This window comes from Pleurodeles waltl, chromosome 1_2, assembly GCF_031143425.1.
Source record: "Pleurodeles waltl isolate 20211129_DDA chromosome 1_2, aPleWal1.hap1.20221129, whole genome shotgun sequence".
In the NCBI taxonomy this organism is placed as follows: domain Eukaryota; kingdom Metazoa; phylum Chordata; class Amphibia; order Caudata; family Salamandridae; genus Pleurodeles; species Pleurodeles waltl.
This window is the reverse complement of record NC_090437.1, coordinates 39,268,546-39,290,890: the sequence shown is the minus strand read 5'-3', so window position 1 is coordinate 39,290,890 and position 22,345 is coordinate 39,268,546. Positions and strand designations below refer to the sequence as shown.

The 22,345-nt window shown below is 41.8% G+C and overlaps 1 protein-coding gene across 3 annotated transcripts in view; it reads right to left on the bottom strand.

Moving 5' to 3' along the window:
* Positions 1-22,345, bottom strand: part of STAP1 (signal transducing adaptor family member 1) — a 478,236-nt gene that overhangs the window by 83,694 nt on the left and 372,197 nt on the right. For 2 of the 3 annotated variants that reach the window (XM_069235790.1, XM_069235804.1), the window contains exon 10: positions 18,593-18,658. In XM_069235790.1, coding sequence (XP_069091891.1) covers positions 18,593-18,658 — 66 coding nt within the window. The remainder of the gene's footprint in view (positions 1-18,592; positions 18,659-22,345) is intronic. The other variant, XM_069235796.1, reaches the window with a different exon arrangement.

Here is a 22,345-nt window from a genome sequence, read left to right as displayed (position 1 = left end):
CCTATGCGCCATATTGCAGAGGCAAACATGCCCTTTGGAAGTGCACTGAAAGTTATCCAGAAAACAGTGGCACACTTTCAGTGAACTTCCTAAAGACAGCTCTATGGACGGGAGAAAAGGGGTCCCATGGAACCCGAGACTCCCCCTTCCAGGCGGGTACAGTTAGTGACTGCACCCACCTGCAAGGCAATCTTTAATCCCTCTTTAAAGTGCAGGGTTGCGCCTGCACTGTGAAACACGAAGCAGCTTTGAAGCAGCTACTTTGTATGTCACTTGAATGCACTGCCACCAGGGCAGCCCAGGTTCTTGGCTTCCCCAGGGGGCAGCACATTCTTTGTAACTTTTTACCTCTTTGTGCCTTTCAGATCTTTTGAAAGGTGAACTGTGGCCCAAACAGGGAAACTAGAGTACCCAGTGTGATAATTTCTTGCCTAGCTTTTTGAGTGCTTCCATGGTACTACATATTATGTCCTGCAAATGGGCAGTCTCAATATATTTGTTGGTCAGACTTTTGAATAGAGTTAAAGGGGATAACTGGTCATACTGAATTGCCAACCATTATGGTTTTTAAGACTATGTTTACCGGAGGCCACAATGCTCCTGGAATGCTATTTAATATTGTACGAAGTATGATATTTACGTTGCCTTGATGTTTACTAATCTGGGTTTGGGTTTTTATCCCTCCATAGAAATTGTGTGATATATTTATCTATTGTGCTGAAGATTGTTTGTGAAGGGAAAATTGGTAGCGTGTTAATCAGAACACTGACAAGAGGGTCCAACATAATTTTGATATTTGCTTCCGTCATGGTGATTAATGTTGGTGGCCATAAGGTAAGTGCTTCTTTAATTTTGTGATATGGTTTTACTTTCATTATTTGTTATAGATTCCCTCAGATCTCTGCAAAACCATAAGTTTGGGTATGTTATCACATTTTGTTATTATTTAGTTCTGTGGATCCTAGAATTGATGAGCAACAGTAGATGTTTAGCACAAATACACAAAAATATGTAGTTTGTTTCTTTGTTAAGGGAGTAGACTGATACTTCTGTGTAACAGTTGATCTCTGACAGTATCCTGGAGGCAGTTTTGTTGGTTTCTTCTGCAAAAAATGAAGACCTGATCTGCATAAGCTGTTACTCTATGTTTGCCAGTGGGAAATGGGATTCCATGTATTCAGAATTGGCTCTTATTGAGTATAGGATTGGTTCATAGTAATAGAAAAAACATGGGTGCAGGGAGCAACTCCTTTCTCCCTTTGGAAGAGATTGAGGCCCTCATTACGAGTTTGGCAGTCTTTTGGCAAGACCGCCGCACCGGCCGCCACCAAAAGACCACCAGTGATGGTGGTACAGTGACCGCCGTATTATGTGTCACACACCGAAGAAGGCCCAAATATGGCCACATTACCTACACCGCCAGGCTGACCGAGGGCGGCAGAAATACGGTCCCACCACCAGCACCGCCAAACCGACAGCATTCCGCCTGCCATATTAAGTTCCACAAATCAGGACAGCGGTCTCTGCATGGCGATGAACCATTGGCGGTTCGCACCGCCGTGTAACTACCCATTGGGTGCAATTGCTGCCTACTGGGGACTGAGGCCCACAACGAACAACGCCAGCAGTGATTGTCTTGTCTGCGGCAGCCGTCACCACCTTCATCTCCCCCATACCTCACATGTCTCCTGACAACCTCCATGACGTGGGCTGCTGTGAACTTACTGACAGGCATGTGGGATGACTGTAAAAGGGTGAAGGGGTGTTAGCAAGATGTGTATGTCTGGGGTGTGTGTGTGCAGGCATGTGTATGCATTGGTATGGCTGTGTGTAGGTGTGGGGGTGCGGTTGTGTGTGAAAGGAATGCTATTTTCCTCTCCTGGGGTGCATTACCACCAGGGTTTTAGTGGCGGGGCATACCACACAAACCCTGGCGGTGTGCAGCTTCGTAATCCAGTTGGCAGTGTCATGCTTCTCACCGGCCTGGAGAAGGAAACCGCCGTCTGTGGTGGTCTGACCACACTGGCGGGACTGGCAGCGGTTTGGCTGTTTTTTGTAGGCCACACCGCCATGCTCATAATATGGCAGTGTTCACCACCGTGACTGCGGCAGTGAGACTGCCAACTCTACTGCGGCGGTACTCAGACCGCCAAACTCGTAATGACCACCTGAATGTGTCACTCAGGTATCCATGAACTCTAATACGTGCCTCAGGTTTTGAGTACAAGGCCAAAGTCATGCAGATAGTCCTACACCAATGATAACATTTTTCTAGAATGGCCTCCGAAATTGTAGGAGACCTTGTCAAAGGTCTTTTTTGTATCTAAGGCCATAGTGGCCACAGGATTGTTTAAATGTTTTGCATTCCCCAGCACTTGACAAAAGGGTCTGATGTTATCAAATGCTAATCTGTCTTATAAGAAACCTGTTTGCACCAAGCAAATCAAGTGTCGGATTTTTTTTTTTTAAATCTGTATACTTGTACATTTCCCTATATCTTGCAGTCCGTATTTATCAAAAACATAGGACAGTAGTTTTGTACCTTCAACCTTATTTTGGAATAACCACAATTGTGGAACTAGCTGCCGAACACTTAACTGTCCCTGTTTAAGTATGATGAAAGAGCACTTCAAGGGACCGCATTAAGTCATGGAGACATTCTTTGTAAAATGTGCCCATTAAACTATCTGGCCCCATAGCAATGGTTCACTTTACACATTTTTTACGGTAATTGTTTTACTCAGTTAATATTATCCCTCCACATCCCAAACACGTAGTAGAACCTTCCCGAGATATGCCCTGCAGTGTTCCATAGATATTATCTTTTTGGAATTGTATTGGTCTGTGCTGAAATTGTGAAATGCCTCTAATGTATATGTAGTTGCTGTTCGGGCATTATTGTACTTTTCCCTGATGGTTCACATGATTGGTTTATTCCTCCTATATTTTAAATTGTCTGATAATATTCTGCCAGCCTTATTATTCACACATATTTTAATAGTCTTATTTAGTGTAACCTATGTATGTGCCTCTTAACTCACAATTTGATTGTGTTTATGTTAAAGGTGTTTTCAGTTGTAGGGGTTTCTCTGGCCCCAGCTTACAATCTAGTATTCAGATTTTTTGTTCTAACTTGTTTAATTTCAAGTTCCCTTTCCTATTCTTTGCAGACATGATGTTGATCATTATGCCTCTAATTGTGGTTTTAAATGCATCTCAAATAGTTTTGTGTGAGCATTCATTCTAAGTGTCTTCTTAAAGTGACAGATAATTTGCATTATTTTTTTGTATTAGTTACATCAGCCATGAGGAAGTTATATATCCTCCATTGTTTGAGGTGAGAGCCGTGAGTGCCTAACTTGTATTCTTGTGAAATGCTTGTGTGGTTTGCATCCCTGATTGAGTCAATTTTGGGATTGGAGGCATATTTTAATTATGGACTGTCTATTAATAAACAGCCAATTCTGGAGATGTTCCAGGGGTAAGAACAGAATGTGTAATTCCTGTCATTACGTTGCACAGATGCCACATGTCTGATAGATATTGGATATTACATAAGTAGATCACCTGCGAGTCTGAAGTGTTACTTTATAACTAGGTGTTTGAGATCCTATCCATAATGCCACCGTAGACAGATTAAAGTAACCCCTTACTATAAGAATAAGATCTTGCCGAGATTGTAAATAACCTTGCTAGGGGCAAATATGTTGATGAGGTTAAAGTTCATATTGTATTATACTGCATTAATTAGCCAAATATGGGTTATGGCCTTTCCTATCTCTATGGCATCTATTTATACCATATTTATACCAAACTGGACACAAGTTCTCTGGAACAGAGTTTCGACATGTAGGCAGGGACATTTCTTATTGTATCATATCACCTTTATGTGGTATTGATTAGCAATATAAATGATAATGCCTATCCTATATAACATGTAACATGTAAGACAAAGACTGAGACATCCTTTTCATATATCTCTTTAACAATACAATCAAATACTTGAATTAAAGCTCTCAAGATCTACCAATCAGGCAATTGTTATGTGTCTGTCATATCCCAAATCATTTCAAGTTCTGTTATACCTTCTGTATTAATCATAGATCAGTTCATCCAGTCCTTCCTGCTACTCATGAGTCATTCAAAATTCTTGTGAGTCACATGCTCCACACTTACCACCTTCATGCCACACCCATATGACTCATTCCTGCTTCTCATTTATGACATGATTATATACTGTCAAGGTATTTTACATCTCTTTTGCTGCTTTTACAGCCTCTTCTGTTAAATCAGATACAATAAAGATAATCAGAGTTGTGACTTAAGAGTCCATATCAGACTGTGTGGCATTAATAATTAATGATTTTAGGTCAGAATTTTCATGAAAATCGTTGCTTTTTTCTTAATGGATGACTGTGAATCTTCTTGCAGGCTGATGACTAACAATGGAAATTGCAATTTCATTCAAGTTTTTTTTAATTAGGGAAAAATTTTTTTTTCCTATGAGCAAATGTCTCTTTGACATAGTCCTGAGTGATGACTATTTTTGCCTTTTTCCATGATATGGTTTGTATTTTCTTCATGTGTTTAAGATTCTGTACATGAGTTGGTTTCATCCTTTGAGACCACATGCATCCCAAAGATTGTAAGATTCCGCTTGATGGTTTCAATCTTCCAGCTCAATGAGTCTCTGTTCCAGTGAAGAGACCTTTGATGACAAAACACCTGTTTTCTTTAGTATTTGAGAATTCAAATCCTCCAGGTGACTTATTGTTGTCTCTGCTCCTGAAACTCTACCTGTGAGCTCTCTGAGGTCCCTTCTTATGCCCTGGATCTCAGGCTGCCTGATGTCCGTATTTGATTTTTTGCCTCTGGCCAGGACATAAAGCTCTGCCAACCTCTGGACTATTAGTTCCATGTTTGGGTTTATTTATTAGGATTTAACAGGTGAGTCTGGAATCAATGGTTATGGCTTTGTCTGTTTTGGTCTGCTTTGGTCTTCTTGGTCTCTTTACCATCCTTCACCATACAGTCTGCCATGTGTTTAGACTACCGGATAAATAGTGTCTGTAAAATAAGGTGATTTTATCTGTTAAATTAACTTATCCCAGAATCTACCCTAAAGAGTTATCCTCTAAGCAATGTTGTATTACACTATTACGTCTATACTGAATCATGATACATATTACCTCATGTAAGTGTTATGGCTAGTTTTGTCACAGCTTGAAGTCTTTATCTGGAGGCGCAGGGGTGTTGTTACAGCCCGGTGTGATCCTGGTGTGGCTCATCAGGTTTAGGGCCTGATTTAGGTCTTGGCAGAGGGGAATAACCTGTCACAAACATGACGGATAGCCCGTCCACCTTATTGCGATCCTCTAAATCCTATGGAGATCGTAATACGGTGGACTGGATATCCGTCACGTTTGTGATGGAGTACTCCCTCCGCTAAGACCTAAATCAGGCCCCTAATCTTCGATGATCGCTGCAGGTGCTAATGCCATAGTTTAACACTATAGATGATTTCCCTCAACAAATAGATCACCATCACAAGATCAAGTAAGGATCATTGTGATCTGTGACCTCTGGGCTAGTTCGCCATTACCTTAATGTCCCATCAGTCATATGTGGCTTGCAGGTGTAACCAGTTTGATGTTTGTTATTCCAGGGTCCTTCTTATTGCAGTCATCCGGCTGTGGAGGTTCTTATCTGACCAACCTGTTTCAGTTCAGACAAGAACAGTTCACCAGTGTCTTTGATATTGTAATAGCATCTTCTACAGCTGCCTGATCTTGTTCCTTCATGCCCTCTATATTGTTCAGCCATCTTACAGCGCCTTTCGTTCAGAGCAGCGATCATGATACTTGTCTCAGACCATTAGAGCGGCATCCATAAATGGTCAGTTGCTGTTGATTGGGGCACCATAGCAACATGAAGTTGCTAGTTGAGTTATGAGTTGCACTATGCAGTGTTTGCATAGTAATCTATATTGTTTCCCATTTGGTAATCAGAACATTTGTCTCAGGCAACCATCTTTCTCAGGCATTAGTATCATCCTTAATAACTCAGTCCCTTAAAGTAAATACTGTTAGAATGTGGAAATACATACCTGTTCCTTTTTTAAACTCTTCTCAACAAAATATGTTTTTCATGACAATGATGTACGCTATATCAACTGCCATAAATTCATGCGGTGCTGCAGTCCATCACAATCACTAACTTAGGATATCTTGTGAGCTGACATGTAACTTGCAAACTTCCATCACAGTCACCCATTGAAGGTATCTTGATTGCGATGCTCAATCACCGTAGGCATCGACGGTGCTAAAATGCAGTATGCTACACACGCACACTAGACTTAGCTCACTTCACATACCTTGAATGGCCATCATGTACTCCTTCACACATGTGCACCGAAAGTGGTCAGCACCCAACAGGAGACCCTACCTAATATGCCATCCATCTGTATGTTTGCCCAAAACAGCACTGGATTAGCATTGATAAACATGTCATCTCCGCACCAACTCAAGTCAAAAGTGATGATAATCAGACCATCATCCCCAACCATATGCTCTGTATTATACTTTGAACTTAAAAAAAAAATCCTCCTCAAAATATTCTTATAGTATCCCTACTTAGAAGCAGATGTATGAGATGTAGTTACATTAAATGATAGCCAGTTTTCTTTACTACTTCATTGAAAATACTAAAAGCTAGGTTTACACATTTTGCATGTTATGGAGCACACAAATGTGCTGCACTATGTTGTGCTGAAAGGAAATCTACTAAGATTCGCCTGTTGTTTCTGTCACCCACACCAATGATGCACAAACAGGTGGCTATGCGTGATGCACAGACTCACACCTTGATGCAGAGGTGGGTGTGTGCTGTCTTGGATCATAGGATTTGTACTGCAAGAATACCCTTCCAGTACAAATTCCCCTATGTCTATGGCTCAGAAGCGTCTCTCACAATGGATGTGGGCTGTGCCCTGTAGCACACTTGTAATGCATGTTTTTTGTGAAATACATTTTCCCTTGTTAATGTCTCCTTCAAGAATGTCTTCGGAGCAAAGACCAGACAAGCTATCCAAATATACTGAGTATTGCATTTACACCAATGGGTAATTTCACTGATCCTCCCTAGTAATGCCCCCTGGACTCACACCGACACAAAGCATTGCAGAGGGGCTTTTGTGCTCAGAAAAAGGACATCTTTGCAGTGCACACATCTTTTGCATTGGATAGTAAACAGCCTTGTGAGACTTTGCCTCCATTTGTGTTGATTTGCATTACTTTGACTTAGCGCACAGCTTTAGTAAATAGAGGGCTATATTTTTCTTCAAAAGTCAGAATCTGAAGCCAATAAAAAACCTATGCAAATATGGCTCCTACAAAGACTCCACATTTAGCTGGAAATATTACTGTATCAGCTTTATTTGTGCCAAAATTCCCTATAACAAGGCTTAATTTTCTTTTTCAGGTTGAAATGAGGATTGATTTCAAATGCCCTTTTCCTAACAACATACTACGAATACTCTGATGAAAATGAGGTGCCTTTTTTCACACGAAGGCCTGGACCACTGGCGGAACTAGTGGTCTTTCTCAGTTTTCATGGTCACTATCAGGATGCACATACCTGAAACCTACTCCATCAGCCTGCACCAACCACATGTGCAGCACAATGCCAAATATGCACCATGCAACACAAGAATTTACAATAAAGAAGTTGGATACGAAACAAGTAGCCATAATGGGCACTGATCTCACACACAGGAACTCTAGACGTTACACAGCACAAAAAGTTGCATACCAGGAAACCCACTACTCAACTATGAGAACTCATAGTCCAAGCAAAGGGCATACTCAAGCAGACTTTATCATCGAAAGAAGAGAGATGAGGGCAGTGTACTGAGTTAAACTCCATTTTCGTCATTAGGTGCATCAGTCCCATGTATGGGTGAGATCAGACAATATAGTGATGATGGCACATGTACATCACAAGGGCAGTGTTCCTTTGAGATCCCTGAATGGCTGTGTTGTTGGGCATTTGGGAAGACACTCATCTTCTGTTGATATAGATACTTCACATCAGAGTTTTCGCAACCTGAAGGCAGACTAGCTGAGCAGAGTGTTCACCCTTTTTCAGAATCTGTCTTTATCCAGAAATGCTTTAGTCTAGGTATGCAGGGGAGTCAGTCTTGGATAATTTGCATCCAAGAGCAATGCTCTGCTCCCCGGTTATGATCTTGGTTTCGGGAACAGAGAGCCTGGAGGGTGGTAACTGAAATGACCAAATAAAGGTCCCCCCAATTCCCATTCATTCCAAGACTGTTCCAAGATTCAGAAGGAGAAGGCAGAAGTGGTGGCGCTAGTTCCTACACAAGTCTCTCAGACCATGGATCCCCCTTTGCAAACATTGGTGACCCAACCCCCATGGTTCTTCCTCCTTTCACATCCTCTGTGTGTTCTTTCAGGGACCCTCTTTTTCTCAAATTCATACTATTGGTATGGATGTTAAAAGTTCTTCCTCCTCACCTAGCCGTTGTAATTCAGTGTTAAGAGGAGACCCATCTATATTAAAAACATATTCTAGCAATTGAGCAGTTTGTCAGAGATGGTGTTCTTCAGATGAGGTTTCCACTGTTTCTGCTTCTTTATCTAATACTCTTCAACTTTTGTTTGATGGCTCCTTACAAATCTATCTCCTTCTACCTTAATACACAATAGTCCACAATTAAGGCTTTTGGTGACTTTGAAATCTTTTTTCAGGAAGCAGATGTCTTAGATTCTTGACTATTCAAACATTTTCTATTTCTATGCCTCCTGTTTGACTTTTTCCTGAATCTTGTGTTGGTACTGAAAGCTCCTCAAACTGCACATTTCGATCCTCTGTTTTCTGTTTATCTAAAATTAAAGTTGATGTTTTCGGTGGCCATTACTTCAGCCTGCAGTGGGAGAATTATCAGCTCTGCTATGTTGTCTTCCCTTTCTTAGATTCATGGAGTATGGAGTAGTTCTTTGGCTTCACTCTTCTTTTGATCCTAAAGTGATTCTGTTTTTTATTACATTTCTCAGGAAATTATTCTTCCTTCTTTCCTCCTTCTCCTAAGTCTGAGGAAGACAACCATTTGCAATCACTGTATTTTGAATGTCTATTATCCATTTTTCTCGACAGAGCAAGTGCATATACGAACTCAGACAGTTTATTTGATACCTTTGGGTTATGTGGTACAGGTAAAAAGCATTAAAGATGACAATACAACAGAATCTGCCCAACAAATATTGATTAGAGTGGTATATGCTTCTGGAGCAGAACTACAAAGTGTTCCTCTGCACGAGGTTTGCAAATCTAGGACTTAGGGCCATATGAAAGCTTTTTCCTATAGACACAGAATGGGTAAAATCCTTTGGTAGATCTGGCCCTTAGTCTTCAGATCATATGTTTGTAAGACAATATCATTTACAAAATGTGTAATAATATAGAAGAGAATTTAGGTGCAGCAACTTTACATTCATTACTTAATCTGCTTTTGTGTAATATTCTGTTTTGCTTTTTTCACTTTATGCAATTTAAATACACTTGAGTTGCATTTTTGAATGAATAAGCTTTGTTTCATATTGTTTAAATGGGCGTGTTGGGCTTCGCCACATCTCACATGACTTGACTGGGATAAGGACGGGTGACGTGGAGGGAGTGGCCCAATTACTTACAGGTAATCTTCAGCCCTAGTCCAACTCATCCCCATCCCAGTCAATACAATGTTTCAGCCAGTGATAGAGCTTTGAAATTCAGGAAGTGCTGGGCTTGAATGCTGTGTTGGGAGTGGCCAGGGTTTCTTTAAGCATTCCTTGTTTTACCTGTCTCTGGAGGTGGGAATTACCTCACACATGGCCAGATGTATGTACAACTGGTTGCAAAATACCGATTGTCATTTGCGACCAGTATTTTTTATACCAGTGGGACCCCCTTCCCATTTGCAAATCGGTAACCACTACATGTTTGTAGTGGTAAAGTATTAATGTTTTGCAACCGGAATTCGCTTGCAAAATAATATTAAATTTCATTCCTATTTCGTATTTAGAAGAGATGCCCTAAACATGCCCTTTCCAAAGTCATAAAGTGTTAGTGTATCGCAGTTTGGGTTTCATGCATCCCAAAATGCTTTTTTGTGGTCATAAACGAGACAATTTTGCAAATCGGTCCCTGTGCGAACGCAAAAAAATGAGTATATCATGTCAATTCTGCTTTATTTTGGTAAAAAAAATACCATAAAAGCAACAATGCAAGCATTAAAGAGAATGAAACACAAAAAAGGGGTACGTTTTAAGTACAACATTAAAAACACAATATAAGTTAAGACCTGTAAAAAACATATTAAATTGGCTAAATACATGAGTAATGCCGAAATACATACAATATCTGCTGGACAACAATGCGTCACCTAATTATATACTACTGTCATATGTTAAGTATAAATGTTTGAGCTATAGATTGCAATTTCCACTACAGATAGTACGCAAGATTAAAATCAGTAGTTTAAGATTTTTTGTCTAAAATGCCAAATAGCTTCAAAATACTTTGCTAGGGAACATGCCATTGTCACATTTGGGTCCGATTTAAATATCCTGAGGGCTGGCAAACAGTTCCTAAGGCCCATGGATTTGCATAGCGGCACAATCCAACATGCTCTCTTATTAAAATACTCAGGACATTGAAAAAGGACATGGACAACAGATTCATCGGTCCCACATCCCATTGGACATAGCTTTGGAATGGTTATCAAACTTGGTCCATTTATAAGTTAAAGTTCGTAAAGGAAGGGACCCTTTTCTGAATCTGATGTAAAGGGCGCGTGTAAATGGGGATAATATGGCATCCATATAATGCTCAAACTCATAATGACATTTCATTTGTAGAAAGCTATCAGTCATAGTGGAGTTGGAGACTTCTGCTAAATTAGTTATTTGGACATTCAGCCAATAGGCATCCTTCACAATCTGGACAGCATTTTTTGGAATAAGAGAGGGCTCTGACCAATAATTTCCCAGCCCAAGATTAATGAAGGTTTTTTCCAGATAAGTGCACCACCTGATTTTATTAGTAGTGCTAGTGCTCATCAAATTAACCAACCAATCACAATACGGGCTGAAAATATCCGATGACCAAATCCGGATCCAATATAATAGAGGTCTTAAGGCAGCAGTACGTGAAATAGAATGGAGGTTTAAATCCATCCGAATTGGCAGAGTAGGGGTACTAGTAGGTACTTTTAACAACGTCTTTAGAAAGGAGTTTTCAGCTCTATCTAAAACCTCCAAGTTGCAATGACCCCATAGTTCTGCCCCATACATGGCTCCCCCCCTTGCTTGGATTTTATATATTTCCATAGCAAGAGTGATAGCAAATTTGAAAGACCTCGCTGCATATCTCACGATGCAGCTCAACTTTTGCTTCAAACTCATAGATGATTTTAAAAAGTGGGCATGCCATTTGTGGAAATCCTCCAATTTGATCCCTAAATGGTCAAAGTCACTGACTCTTTCCAATGTAACACACTCCGAATAAATGCGTCTCTTCGTTTTATGTCTTGTGTCCCCAAATACCATATACTTGGTTTTAGCTGAGTTGATTTCCAGGCCATGGTCTGTGCAAAAGCTCACAAACCTTGTGAGCAAGTTAGAAAGGCCAACGGCCGTTTGAGATAGTAGCAAGGTGTCATCTGCAAATAACAGGCATGGGGTCTTTAGACCTCCTATTCTGGGGGCGTCATTGATACAATCCAAAGGGTAAGGGATACATGCATTTAAAAATAAAAGAAAAAGAGTAGGAGCCAGCACACACCCCTGCCTCACCCCTTGACCCATAGGGATCTCAGTTGTTAGTTCTCCCTTTGGTCCCCATCGAATTCTGGCAAAGTTTTCAGAATACAAATCTTTAATTATATTCAACATAGGCCCCGGCACCCCCGTTTTGCTCATGACCTCCCATAGCTTGCAGCGTGGGAAAAGATCAAATGCGGACTTTAGGTCTACAAATGCCACAAAGAGTTTCCCTCCATCTGCATCTACTGTTTTTCATTTAATGGTAAGGACGAAATACCTGGTCAATTGTACTTATTTTGTTCCTGAAGCACGCCTGGAGATGACTAAGTACTTGATTGTCTTAAATCCAATCTTTTAGCCTGCTTAATATCTGATAGCAAAAATTATTTTGTAAATTGTCCAGAAGACTAATAGGCCTGTAATTTCCTGGGATGCCCCTCTTTCCTTTCTTGTGTACAGTGACAATAATTGCTCCCCTCCAGGACTGAGGATAAATTCTACTTGCCAAGACAGCATATGAGACCCTATTAACATAAGGGCCCCAATGATTCACGTCTGATTTCAACATATCCGAAGGAATGCCATCTGGCCCTGGGGCCTCTCCTAATTTTTGGGCCTTGATGGCAAGCTCGGTTTCTTTCCGTGTGAAAGGTGGCAAGGTGCCGGAGCTCAAGTACAGATATGATGGATCGTCACAATTTATAATGGCACGGTCAGGTACAAGACCATACAGCTCTGTAAAATAGCAAGACCAGGTTTCTGGGTGTATATGGCACTCCGGCCTTAGAGCTTGATTACGGCCATTTCTGGCCACCAGGGACCAAAGACGTTTAGAATTTGAGTCCCTGGCAGCCTGAGTTAGTTCTTTCCATGACGTCACTTCCCAGTTGTTTTTACTATGCTTAAGTATGGAAGCATAATTACGTCTAGCCTGAGTTATCTTATCTCGATCTTTAGATCTTAATGCTTCTATAAAGGAGCTCTGGGCCTTCCTACATCCCTTTTCAAACCACCTATAGTTGGAGTGAGCTCCTGAATGGGTATTATCACAGATCGTTTTGAGGAATAACTCTTTAAGGCCAAGAAAAAGATCGATATGCAAGTTCATAAACTCGAATGAAGTATACGAGGTAGCGCCAACAAATAATTGATGGGACAAGGACGCACAATTTGCCCCATAATTTGTGCGAGTTTTTAAAAGACTCCCATCTCACCACACGCTTGTTATTTGACACTCCAATGCTTCGGGAACAACGTAGTCAGGGGGACGCACGATATTAAAAAAAAGCTGACTGTCATATAATACTAAGAGGGGGGCATGATCACTAGTATATTGATTTCCCACTCTTAAATCTTAAACTTTTATAAAGTGCCAGATCCTCATATCAATAAGGACAAAATCCAGGCTGCTACTGTATGACCCTCTAAAAAAGGTTGGTTTGGCAGGGATGTCAGAGGGGAAGCGCCCCTTGCCTGGACGGAGACCATAAAATAACATAAGGTCAATAATCTGAAGAGCCCTGTTGCTAGTTGTAGGGGGTGTCGTATGAGAAGAATAAGGGGGAATATTCCATATAAAGTCTTCTTACTTCGTGGCCTCTGAGTAAGCTGGGTTGGGCTCAATAGATGCACTGAAGTCTCCAGCTATAATAACATAACGCATTGGATAAAAGTCCAATAAAAAAGAATTCAACATCTGAATGGTGAGAGACAGCTGGTTAGGAAGATCAGGTCTATTATAAATGTTAATGCACAAAACGGGAGGGCTTTGGTTAGACTCCATAACTATAGCCAGAATATCAGGGGAGTCCACGTATATTTCCCTTACGCCACCCACCTCAGCCATATATCATGTCCATTAAGACAAGTTGGACTAGAAATAATGAAGCTATACCTGGTTGATGAGCCCTAACTAGGGCGAAACCACTCCTGAGTTGCTTGTGTTACAGTTCAGGGAGGGCCTGGCCTGGCAGTTTGGGATGGGGTGTTCCTACTGTAGCAGGGTCTAGGCTGATTTGCATATGGCTGAATCCAAACTGAGGAGGCATGGTGTGCAAAATGGCAATCGACTAGGATGGTGCTCAAGTAATAAGCAGTGGCTGAGATTAATTCAAGCATTGCATCCATCACTTTTTTCTGTATCCTTTAGTGTGTCGCCCTTAGAAGGATGGGTATGCCCAGATGTTCATCCAGGGCACACTGTGTCACTGGAACCAAGCTATACTTGGTTGATGAGCCCTAACTAGGGTGAAACCGATCCTGGTTTGCTTGTGTCCTGTTTCATGGAGGACTTGACCTGGCAGTCCAGGCTGGACTATTCCCAATAGAACACGGTCAAGACTGATTAGCATATGGCTGGGCACAAACTGAGGTGGCATGAGGTGCAAAATGGCGATGGACTGGGCTGTGGCACTGAGTAATTACCAATGGCCGAGATTAATTCAAGTCTTCCATCCACTCCGCTCTGCCACAGAAGTTACAATTGGAGCAGTGTATAGGTGCCACTCAGGTGCACTGCTGGCAGTTCCTTTCTTCCTTCTTTGTACACGGGCCTGGAGCTAGGTCGTTCATTTTCTCATCAGCTGACAAACTTTTTCTTCCACGGTGCTTTGGAAATGTCACTGCCTAAAACTACAGGATTCAACCCTTATCCAGATTGGCACAAATAAATATCTGTGAGTGATCCCTACATAGTGTGCCTCTGGTGTCTAGCATTGGGCCATGACTCCAAGTGGTACTGGGAATGTGCCAGGATGAACCTGAAGGTGAACTGGGATGGCGAAGCCAAGGTGTACATTGCTGGAAATCACGTAAAGCCTACTTCCACTTGAAATCATGGAAACTGACTCGTTCCCACTCTAGGGCCTTTTCCCCTACAGATTTTAATTGCGCCCCAAATGCAAATGAAAAAAAAACAAAAGAAGTTCATGCAGGTATCCACCCAGACTTGTGACTCTCCTACTGACAAGTCAAGAGGATGAAACAGTACCTTTCATCCCTGCTCCTGGTCCCTGAGTGAGGAGCCAACTCCACAACTGATTTTGAAGCACTCCAAGTTTCCAGATCCATTGGCGATGTTGCAATAAATTAGACATTTAAGGAGGCCATGCTCCACATTTCCAGGACTTACTGATTCACTCTTGTGTGCCTTTTGGCCCATGGATCCATAGAGGCCTCAAAATGGGTTACTGTTGGCGGGGCATACATTTTGATACTCTGAGGTTAAAATTTTAACTGCAGTCCCCAAGGAGTTCAAAGCCAATTTGGCACACATTATGCAGGATGGCCAGGATGGGGCCAAGTATGTCATAGGATCAGGACTGCACATGATAACTGCTTGGCCAGAGCTTTCAGTACTAGTGTGGCGCTCTGGTTAATGGATAAATTAGACCCACAAACTTTTAGGTTGATGTCCAAGCATGATTCAGGGACATACCTTCTGATAGGTCCTGCCTCTTTGGTAAGAAGGCTGACTCCGCCCTCAAGCGCTTTAATAAAAGTAGAGCAACTGGTTGTCTTTCTAAACCTGCAAGGCAGTATCCGCATTAATTCTAACCTTTTCAAGGCATAGCAAAAGCAGATAGCCCAGTAGGCAATGCCAAGTCCCCAGCCTCTTCATCAGAAGACTTCAAGCCTCTTTCATTTACCATTGGTGCTATCTGACCACCCTGTGGGAAGCACAGGATCACTCATTTTTTCCAGTGGTGGCGAACAATAACGTGCCAAGAGATGGGTCTTGTAGATATTCCAAAGGGGCTATGCCCTGCCATTCATTTCAATACCACCATCTATTCCACCTACATCAAAGTGGGCTTTGGAGGACTATTTGTCCATTTTGCTGCAGGAATTCCAGGCTGTATTGGAGAAATGAGCCATAGAGAGGATCTCAGTCTGGCAAATCAGAAATGGGTGTTACTCCTATTATTTCCTAGTGCTGAAGGCGGTGGAGGCCTTTGCTCTGTTTTAGATTTTCCACGCCTCAATGTCCTCCTGTGGAAGAACAAATTCATGATGCTTACACTGGCCCATATTCTCTCTGCCTTGGTTCTAGGATAATGAATGGTGATGTTGGGCATGCAGGACTCTTATTTCCATGTTCTCGTCCTATATGCCCAAGAATGCTACCTGCACTTAATTTCAGATCAGAGAACTCTGGCCTCTTTCGTACCTCGCCTTCACATTAACCTGCGGGAATTGTGGGCTATTTGCTTGCCATTAGAGGCTTTCCTGGCAACCATCAAAGGGAAGCTAATACAGGTTCCCAAGGGCAGCACCACTAACATGTGGTACTACAAGAAGCAAAGTGGGATGGGGTTCTGTGTTCTATGCTAGGAAACTGCCCCTCTAGAACTAGCTAGGTAGTCAGGGTACCTCCCTCGTTTTGAACCAGCTAGCAGGATATTGGAATGCCAGTGCAGACACACCTTTCCAGCGATACTTAGCAGATCATGAATAGCAGCTACACACAGAGGTGGCATAGAGTATGTTCCAGCAATGGGGAGAACCCAGGCTCCGATCTATTTACCATTGAGAATGCGCAGTGTTAACACTTTTGTGCATTGGAGTTGCTCAGATGGATCTCTCTCAGAGATGCATATCACTTAGAGTGGAGCACAGGATTTCTGTATGCCTTCCCATTACCTCTCCTGCCCTGAGTTCTGAAGAAGATCAGGAAACACTGGGTCCAAGTCATCTTAATGGCTCTGGAATGGGTGAGGAGAGTAGGGTACCTTGATATTCTGGGCATGGGCATCCAGCCTCTAATCAGTCTGCAGCTTCAGGAAAACTTCTGTTGCAGCAACAGGGCAGGGTTTTGCACCCAGGCCTGAACATTCTGCACCACCATGCTTGCAGATAGTGCAGCAGCAGTTGACTTCCTTTAATCTTCCTTACAAAGTCATTGATGTGATCTTGACAGTCAGACACCCTTCCATGAAACTGCTGTATGGCAGGTGCTAGGATATGTTTGTGGCTTTGTGTGGCACCCACCACATGGACACACTGGAATCCAAATTGTCTGAAGTCTTGTCGTAAGTTTTATTTGTGGGCCAGTGGGGACTTGCAATAGGAACTGTTATAGACTACTTTGTATCCCTCTTGGCCTTATTACATTTGCTCTACCAGTTGTCCTTGTTCAAATCACCTGTTGTGATGAGATTTATTAAAGGTTTGCAACATATGTTTCCACCAAAACCTTTAGTGATGCCACAGTAGGATTTCAATTTCTTACTCGCTTTCCTAAGTGTACCCCTTTCGAACCAATGCACAGGTGTCCACTAAGCCTTTTGACCTTGAAAACAGACTTCCTGGCCACAATAACATCAATGTGTCACATGAGTGAGCTTCAGGCTCTCTTAGCCTATCAGCCTTACACTACTTTTTTTGGCACAAACGTGTGTTAAAGACTCAGGGTACATTCCTGCCAAATATAGTCATATCCATGCTGGATAAGCCATCACTCTTCCGATATTCTTTGCTTCGCCTCATCCTCTGAAAGAGGAAGAGAGACTACATCGCTTGGACCCCTACAGAGCACTGATCTTTTACGTTTGATCATACCAAGGACTATAGGGTGGACTCAGGGGCAAAGAAAGGCAAGGCGGTGTAGAAGCAGACTGTATCATGATGGACGGTTCTCTGTATTGAGATCTGCTACACATTGGTTAAGAAGTAGTCTCCAGATGGTCTGAGTGCTCAGTACACCAGAGTCAATGCTACTACCTCTGCATTGGCACATGAAGTGCCTGTCCTGGATATCTGTCAAGCTGCTACCCGAGCATCAGTGCACACATTCAGTATCCACTATTTCCTTGACAAGCAGGTTTATCAGGATGGCATTGTGCCCCGTTTGGTCCTGCAGGACATTTTGATCTGAGCCATTCCATTTATACGCAGACAAAGTTGGCTCGGAGTCGCACAAAGCTACCTACTGATATACAGGAGCACTGCTTTATGAGTTTCCTGATCCAGTTTGGCACTTCAGGATATTCACTAGATGAGGAATCTGTGTTTGGATTGAATATCCACCAGAATAAGTGTTACTTGTTCTTTAGATTGATCATATATGTTCTATTGAAAGCTGAGCTGTCAAGCCAACCCTAAAAATGTATGCAGTTAGACCTTGAAAGACAGGTGTCGCAGTGAGCTTTACTGAGGTGTAAAGAGTTTGACGATGGGTTAAGTCATGTAGTAGGGAGTTATACAGGTGGTATGATGCAAGAAAGAAAGCAAATTGGTGTGTGGTACGGCATGGCATTTTGTTATATGATTTTGCAAGCTGTGGAGTCTGTGTTGTTTGGATATGTCAGGTGTAAAGTTCTGCCCCTCTACGTTATGATACGATGTAAAGAAATAGTGCTGAAAGGAACTGGAAGTTATGTTATTGTTCGTCGTGGCGGTATGTGGTGTCCCATGTGTAGTGGTGTTTGGCGGAATGGTGTGTCCTATGCTAAGGTGTCTTGACATATTTTGCAAGATGAGGTGACACAGTGAATACTGTGATGGGATATAGTGTGATTTATGGTGTGGTGAAAAGCAAGAGGAGGTGTGGTGTTGCACAGTATGCTCTGGTTTGATATGATGGTCCAATGGTGACAGTGGTGCAATGTACAAGAAATGTTGTGTATATATTTGCAAATATTTCAGTGAACTACAAGTAAAATGAACAATTAATCTGCATGCTATTTCTAGAAGAAAAAAGACCCTGCTACTGGATCTGTGTGAACTATAAACACAATACACAGTTAAAAGATAAAAATGTAGACACACACCTGCAGGATTTCTGTCGCAACTTTTGCATCCGAGTGAAAGATTTTGAAATTCTGGCATGTCATCTGCTAAAATAAAAGAAAGAAACATGAATGTTACACAATCTACGCTTTGCAACACTGAGCTGCCTTTGCTGATGTGCATTGGTTTACAAGTTAGTGTTAGTGAGTCGGCAAGTATATAGCTCATACACTTGGCATTTTAAAAGGGGCTTTAAACACCACCTGTCGATTTTGCAATATATCACCATTCTGATGGAACCAACACTCTTCTGCTTTTCTGTGGGATGACTTAGGGTTTGATGCTGCTGTGGCAGACACTGGCAAAGGCCAGGTTTCCAAATCTAAAGCTGGCTATTGTTCAGGTGGATAGCTCTTGCTTGAAATAGCTTGGTTAACCACTTTTGGCAAAATACAATGACAAAAAGACTGCAGAGCTATGGTGGCATGGCAGATGTTCTGTCACCATTCATTGTTGTAGACAGACCTGCATGCACCCTGCTCCCAAAGCAGGGGTCCATACCCACGACCCATAACATGGGCACATTTAAAAGATTTTTTCTGTCTGGGATTGCCATGGTTTCAATGGTGGCTGCAGCCAGAAGGTCCAGTAGAGAGAATGATATTGCCGGGGCAGCCCTTAATCGGGCAACCCCTCCATCACCATTCCTGTTGGCACTAGGAAAGCCTATTGAGTGACATTGGCAGCTATACCATCAGGAACTGGCCTTCAACTGCACTCTGGTTAACTTGGGGACAGAAAAGGTTATTAGTCAGGACGCCTGAACATTTTAGCAGACGTCCCTTAACCAACAATGACTAAATGAGGCCCTTAATTGGAATCACTCATTAAAGTGTGAATCATCTTAAAACAAATTAATCTACTCTCAAGATGTGCATGACTTAAGATGATAATCATAGGGGAAGCTAAAAAAGACAAGTGAACTAGCGATTAAGTCTTGATGCACTATTAACCAGTATAACATGCTAAGCCATTTCCATATGTATTTAAATGTTTGTATTCAACCCACACTTTATGAAAAGTACAAAAGAGAGAGATCAAGACAGTGCAGTGTTTGCACATTTATTGGAATAATTGACAAAAAAAGGTATGCTATATTATACCATTGGATGTTTTATGTATAGTACAGGTTTCTTTTAATTCCTTGGCCTCTGTAGGTTCTTGGGGGAAGATGGATGTCTGCCACAGATGGTTTCCCCAACCAATGGGCTTTTTGCCTTCCCCTCGACGTTGTGCATGTGTGTGTTGTAGTACTGTAGTTTTATACAGTGATTTCTCTGCAGTGTTAATATGGTCATGTGTGGGTATCTGCCAAAAGGGGCTGTTTGGGTCTTGCTGCCATCTATCTCGTGCTTCATGTGAGCCAGTGGTTGCTGGTAGGGGGCCATTGCACCTATTTGTCTACATCAGATATTGACTGTAAGCAAGGGAGGCAAAAGCACCCAAATTAAAAAATCGGAGCAAGAGAAAGAAGGAAAAGTGTGACAAAGGGAGAATGCAGGAACCTGCAAGAGTGAGATAAAGGACCAGGGAGTGTCTGGCAGTGGATGAAAGAGGCATGAGGTGGATTTAAGACTATCAGCATTAGTATTCTGGGCACCAACATTTAAGTGCTTCAGCTGTGGGCGTCTCAGCACAGCTTTAGGTATGGTACTCATTCTATTACAAATTAAGTGCCGCCTACACCTTATCTGTCTTAAATGTCATTCCACCAATGTTACTGAGCATCATTCTTTGTGATTTGGTGTCTGTAATTATTTTGATATTTGCTGGAGGGTTTTGTTCCTGTGGTAGGTTTTATCAGAGCCAAAATCTATCTCTGTTATTTCCCTGTTTTCTTTTACTTGCATCTAATCTGCCCCCCTCTCACCTAGTTCCTTTTGTTCATTAGACTAGTGCCAAGATTTTCACAACACAATGCCTCCATGTATTTCCCTCTATGTTTTTCCAGTCCCAAGACACATTTTTTGACATTCCCTAACTTACAAGCACCAGGTTTCCTAAGAATGTGCCCCATGAGAGTCTCGCCAAAAGGTTATCTACCCCTAGATGGTCCTATCTCTGCATCTTGCCAGCACCGATTCCCTATCGGTATTCATACCAGGGGCATTCTGCTCATAAAGGAGACAAATTAAAAGCTAGCAATTAGTTAGACATCAATTTGAAATAAAGTAGCTCACAATCATACACCCTACAGAATAGATGTGAATTGTGCATTTCTTTTAATGCCCCCCCAAAAAATACAGGTGTGGCTGTATTTAACATTTCAACACAAAATGCAGGTGGACATAGACAACATTCAGGTGGACATAAACCACAAACCTACCTTCACCCACAAGCAGGGTGTAAATACTTGCCAATTGAAATAAAATCAACAGAAAGGACCCAAGGGCCAAATGTACAAAATGTTTTACCGTTAAGCTTTAGATATGGTAAATCAGAGGGTCTGCAAATGACAAGACCCTTTTTCAAATGTCCTAAAGTCATTTAATCATTATTAGAACATTGGAATGCTGGGGGCTCCATTGAAAACAATGGAGTGCTGCGGGCTTTTACTGGCCGGTAAAAGCCCGCAGCGCCAACATTCCAATGTTCGCTTTGTTCACAGCAACAGCTGTGAAGAAGGCCTCACGGAGCCCGAGGGGATTTTAATCCCCTCGGGCTCCGTGAACATTTTTTTTTTTTTTAATAGAACATTCTGCCCTGAGTGGCAGAATGTTCTAATAGCCTTAGAACCCGCCGTAGCGGGCTCTACCACCTATTAAAGTCCCTCTCCCTTGTTAAATGCCCTCGCCTTCGGCTTGGGCATTTAACGCGGGGAGCGGGCTTTTAATAGCCGGTAGAGCCCGCTACGGCGGGTTCTAAGGCTATAGGAGAAGTGTTTTCGATTCATTAAGTGGGTTTAGGAACCAAACTGAATTGGTAGTTGACAGGGTTGTGTTTAGGGTGTCCTTCCATTTACTGATTCTTCATGGTATGTATTAATGTTTTGCAATCAAAATCTGGTCACAAAAAAATCATATTTTGCCGACACCTCAAAGGAGTTGGTAATCCATTCACAGTCAGGAAGTGGTCTCCAGAGGACCACTTCGCTTTGTGAATGCTAAAAAACATATTTTTAGGAGTGAGAAGTGGTTCCTGAGACTCCTAAAAAACGTTTGTGAAACTTTTTTTTTTTTTTTAATGCATCACAATTTTCTTTAAGTAAAAGGAGATGCATTTAAAAAAAGATTGCTTTATTTAAAAGCAATGATAGACATGGTGGTCTGATGACCCCAGCAGGCCACCATCTCTCTGATGGCAGCAAACCGCAGTGGGCCGCATCTTGCAACCTACCTCATTAAATATTTGTTAGGCAGGATGAATTGCAACCCACCTCGATTCAGTATTTTGTGAACCAACTTCTTAGTACATCAGTTTGCAAAACCAATACATTTGGTACAAGTCAATGCATAAATTATGATTGATTTTACTGAATCCATTCTTAGTATATCTCTGACATAGTTATATGCAGTCAGTCAAAATAATCTTTATTCAAATTTATACAATCCATAAAAGAGATTAAAAAAAAACAATATTCAAAACATGACGACACATTTCATCATTTAAAAGAAAATGGTGCTATACCGCGAAACCAAATAGGCTTTCACTTTCAAGTTTTGTAAATGGTTTATACCAGTGCTTAATTTGAGCTTGTTGTTTCTGGTGCCGAACACTGGCACTTATTTTTGAGG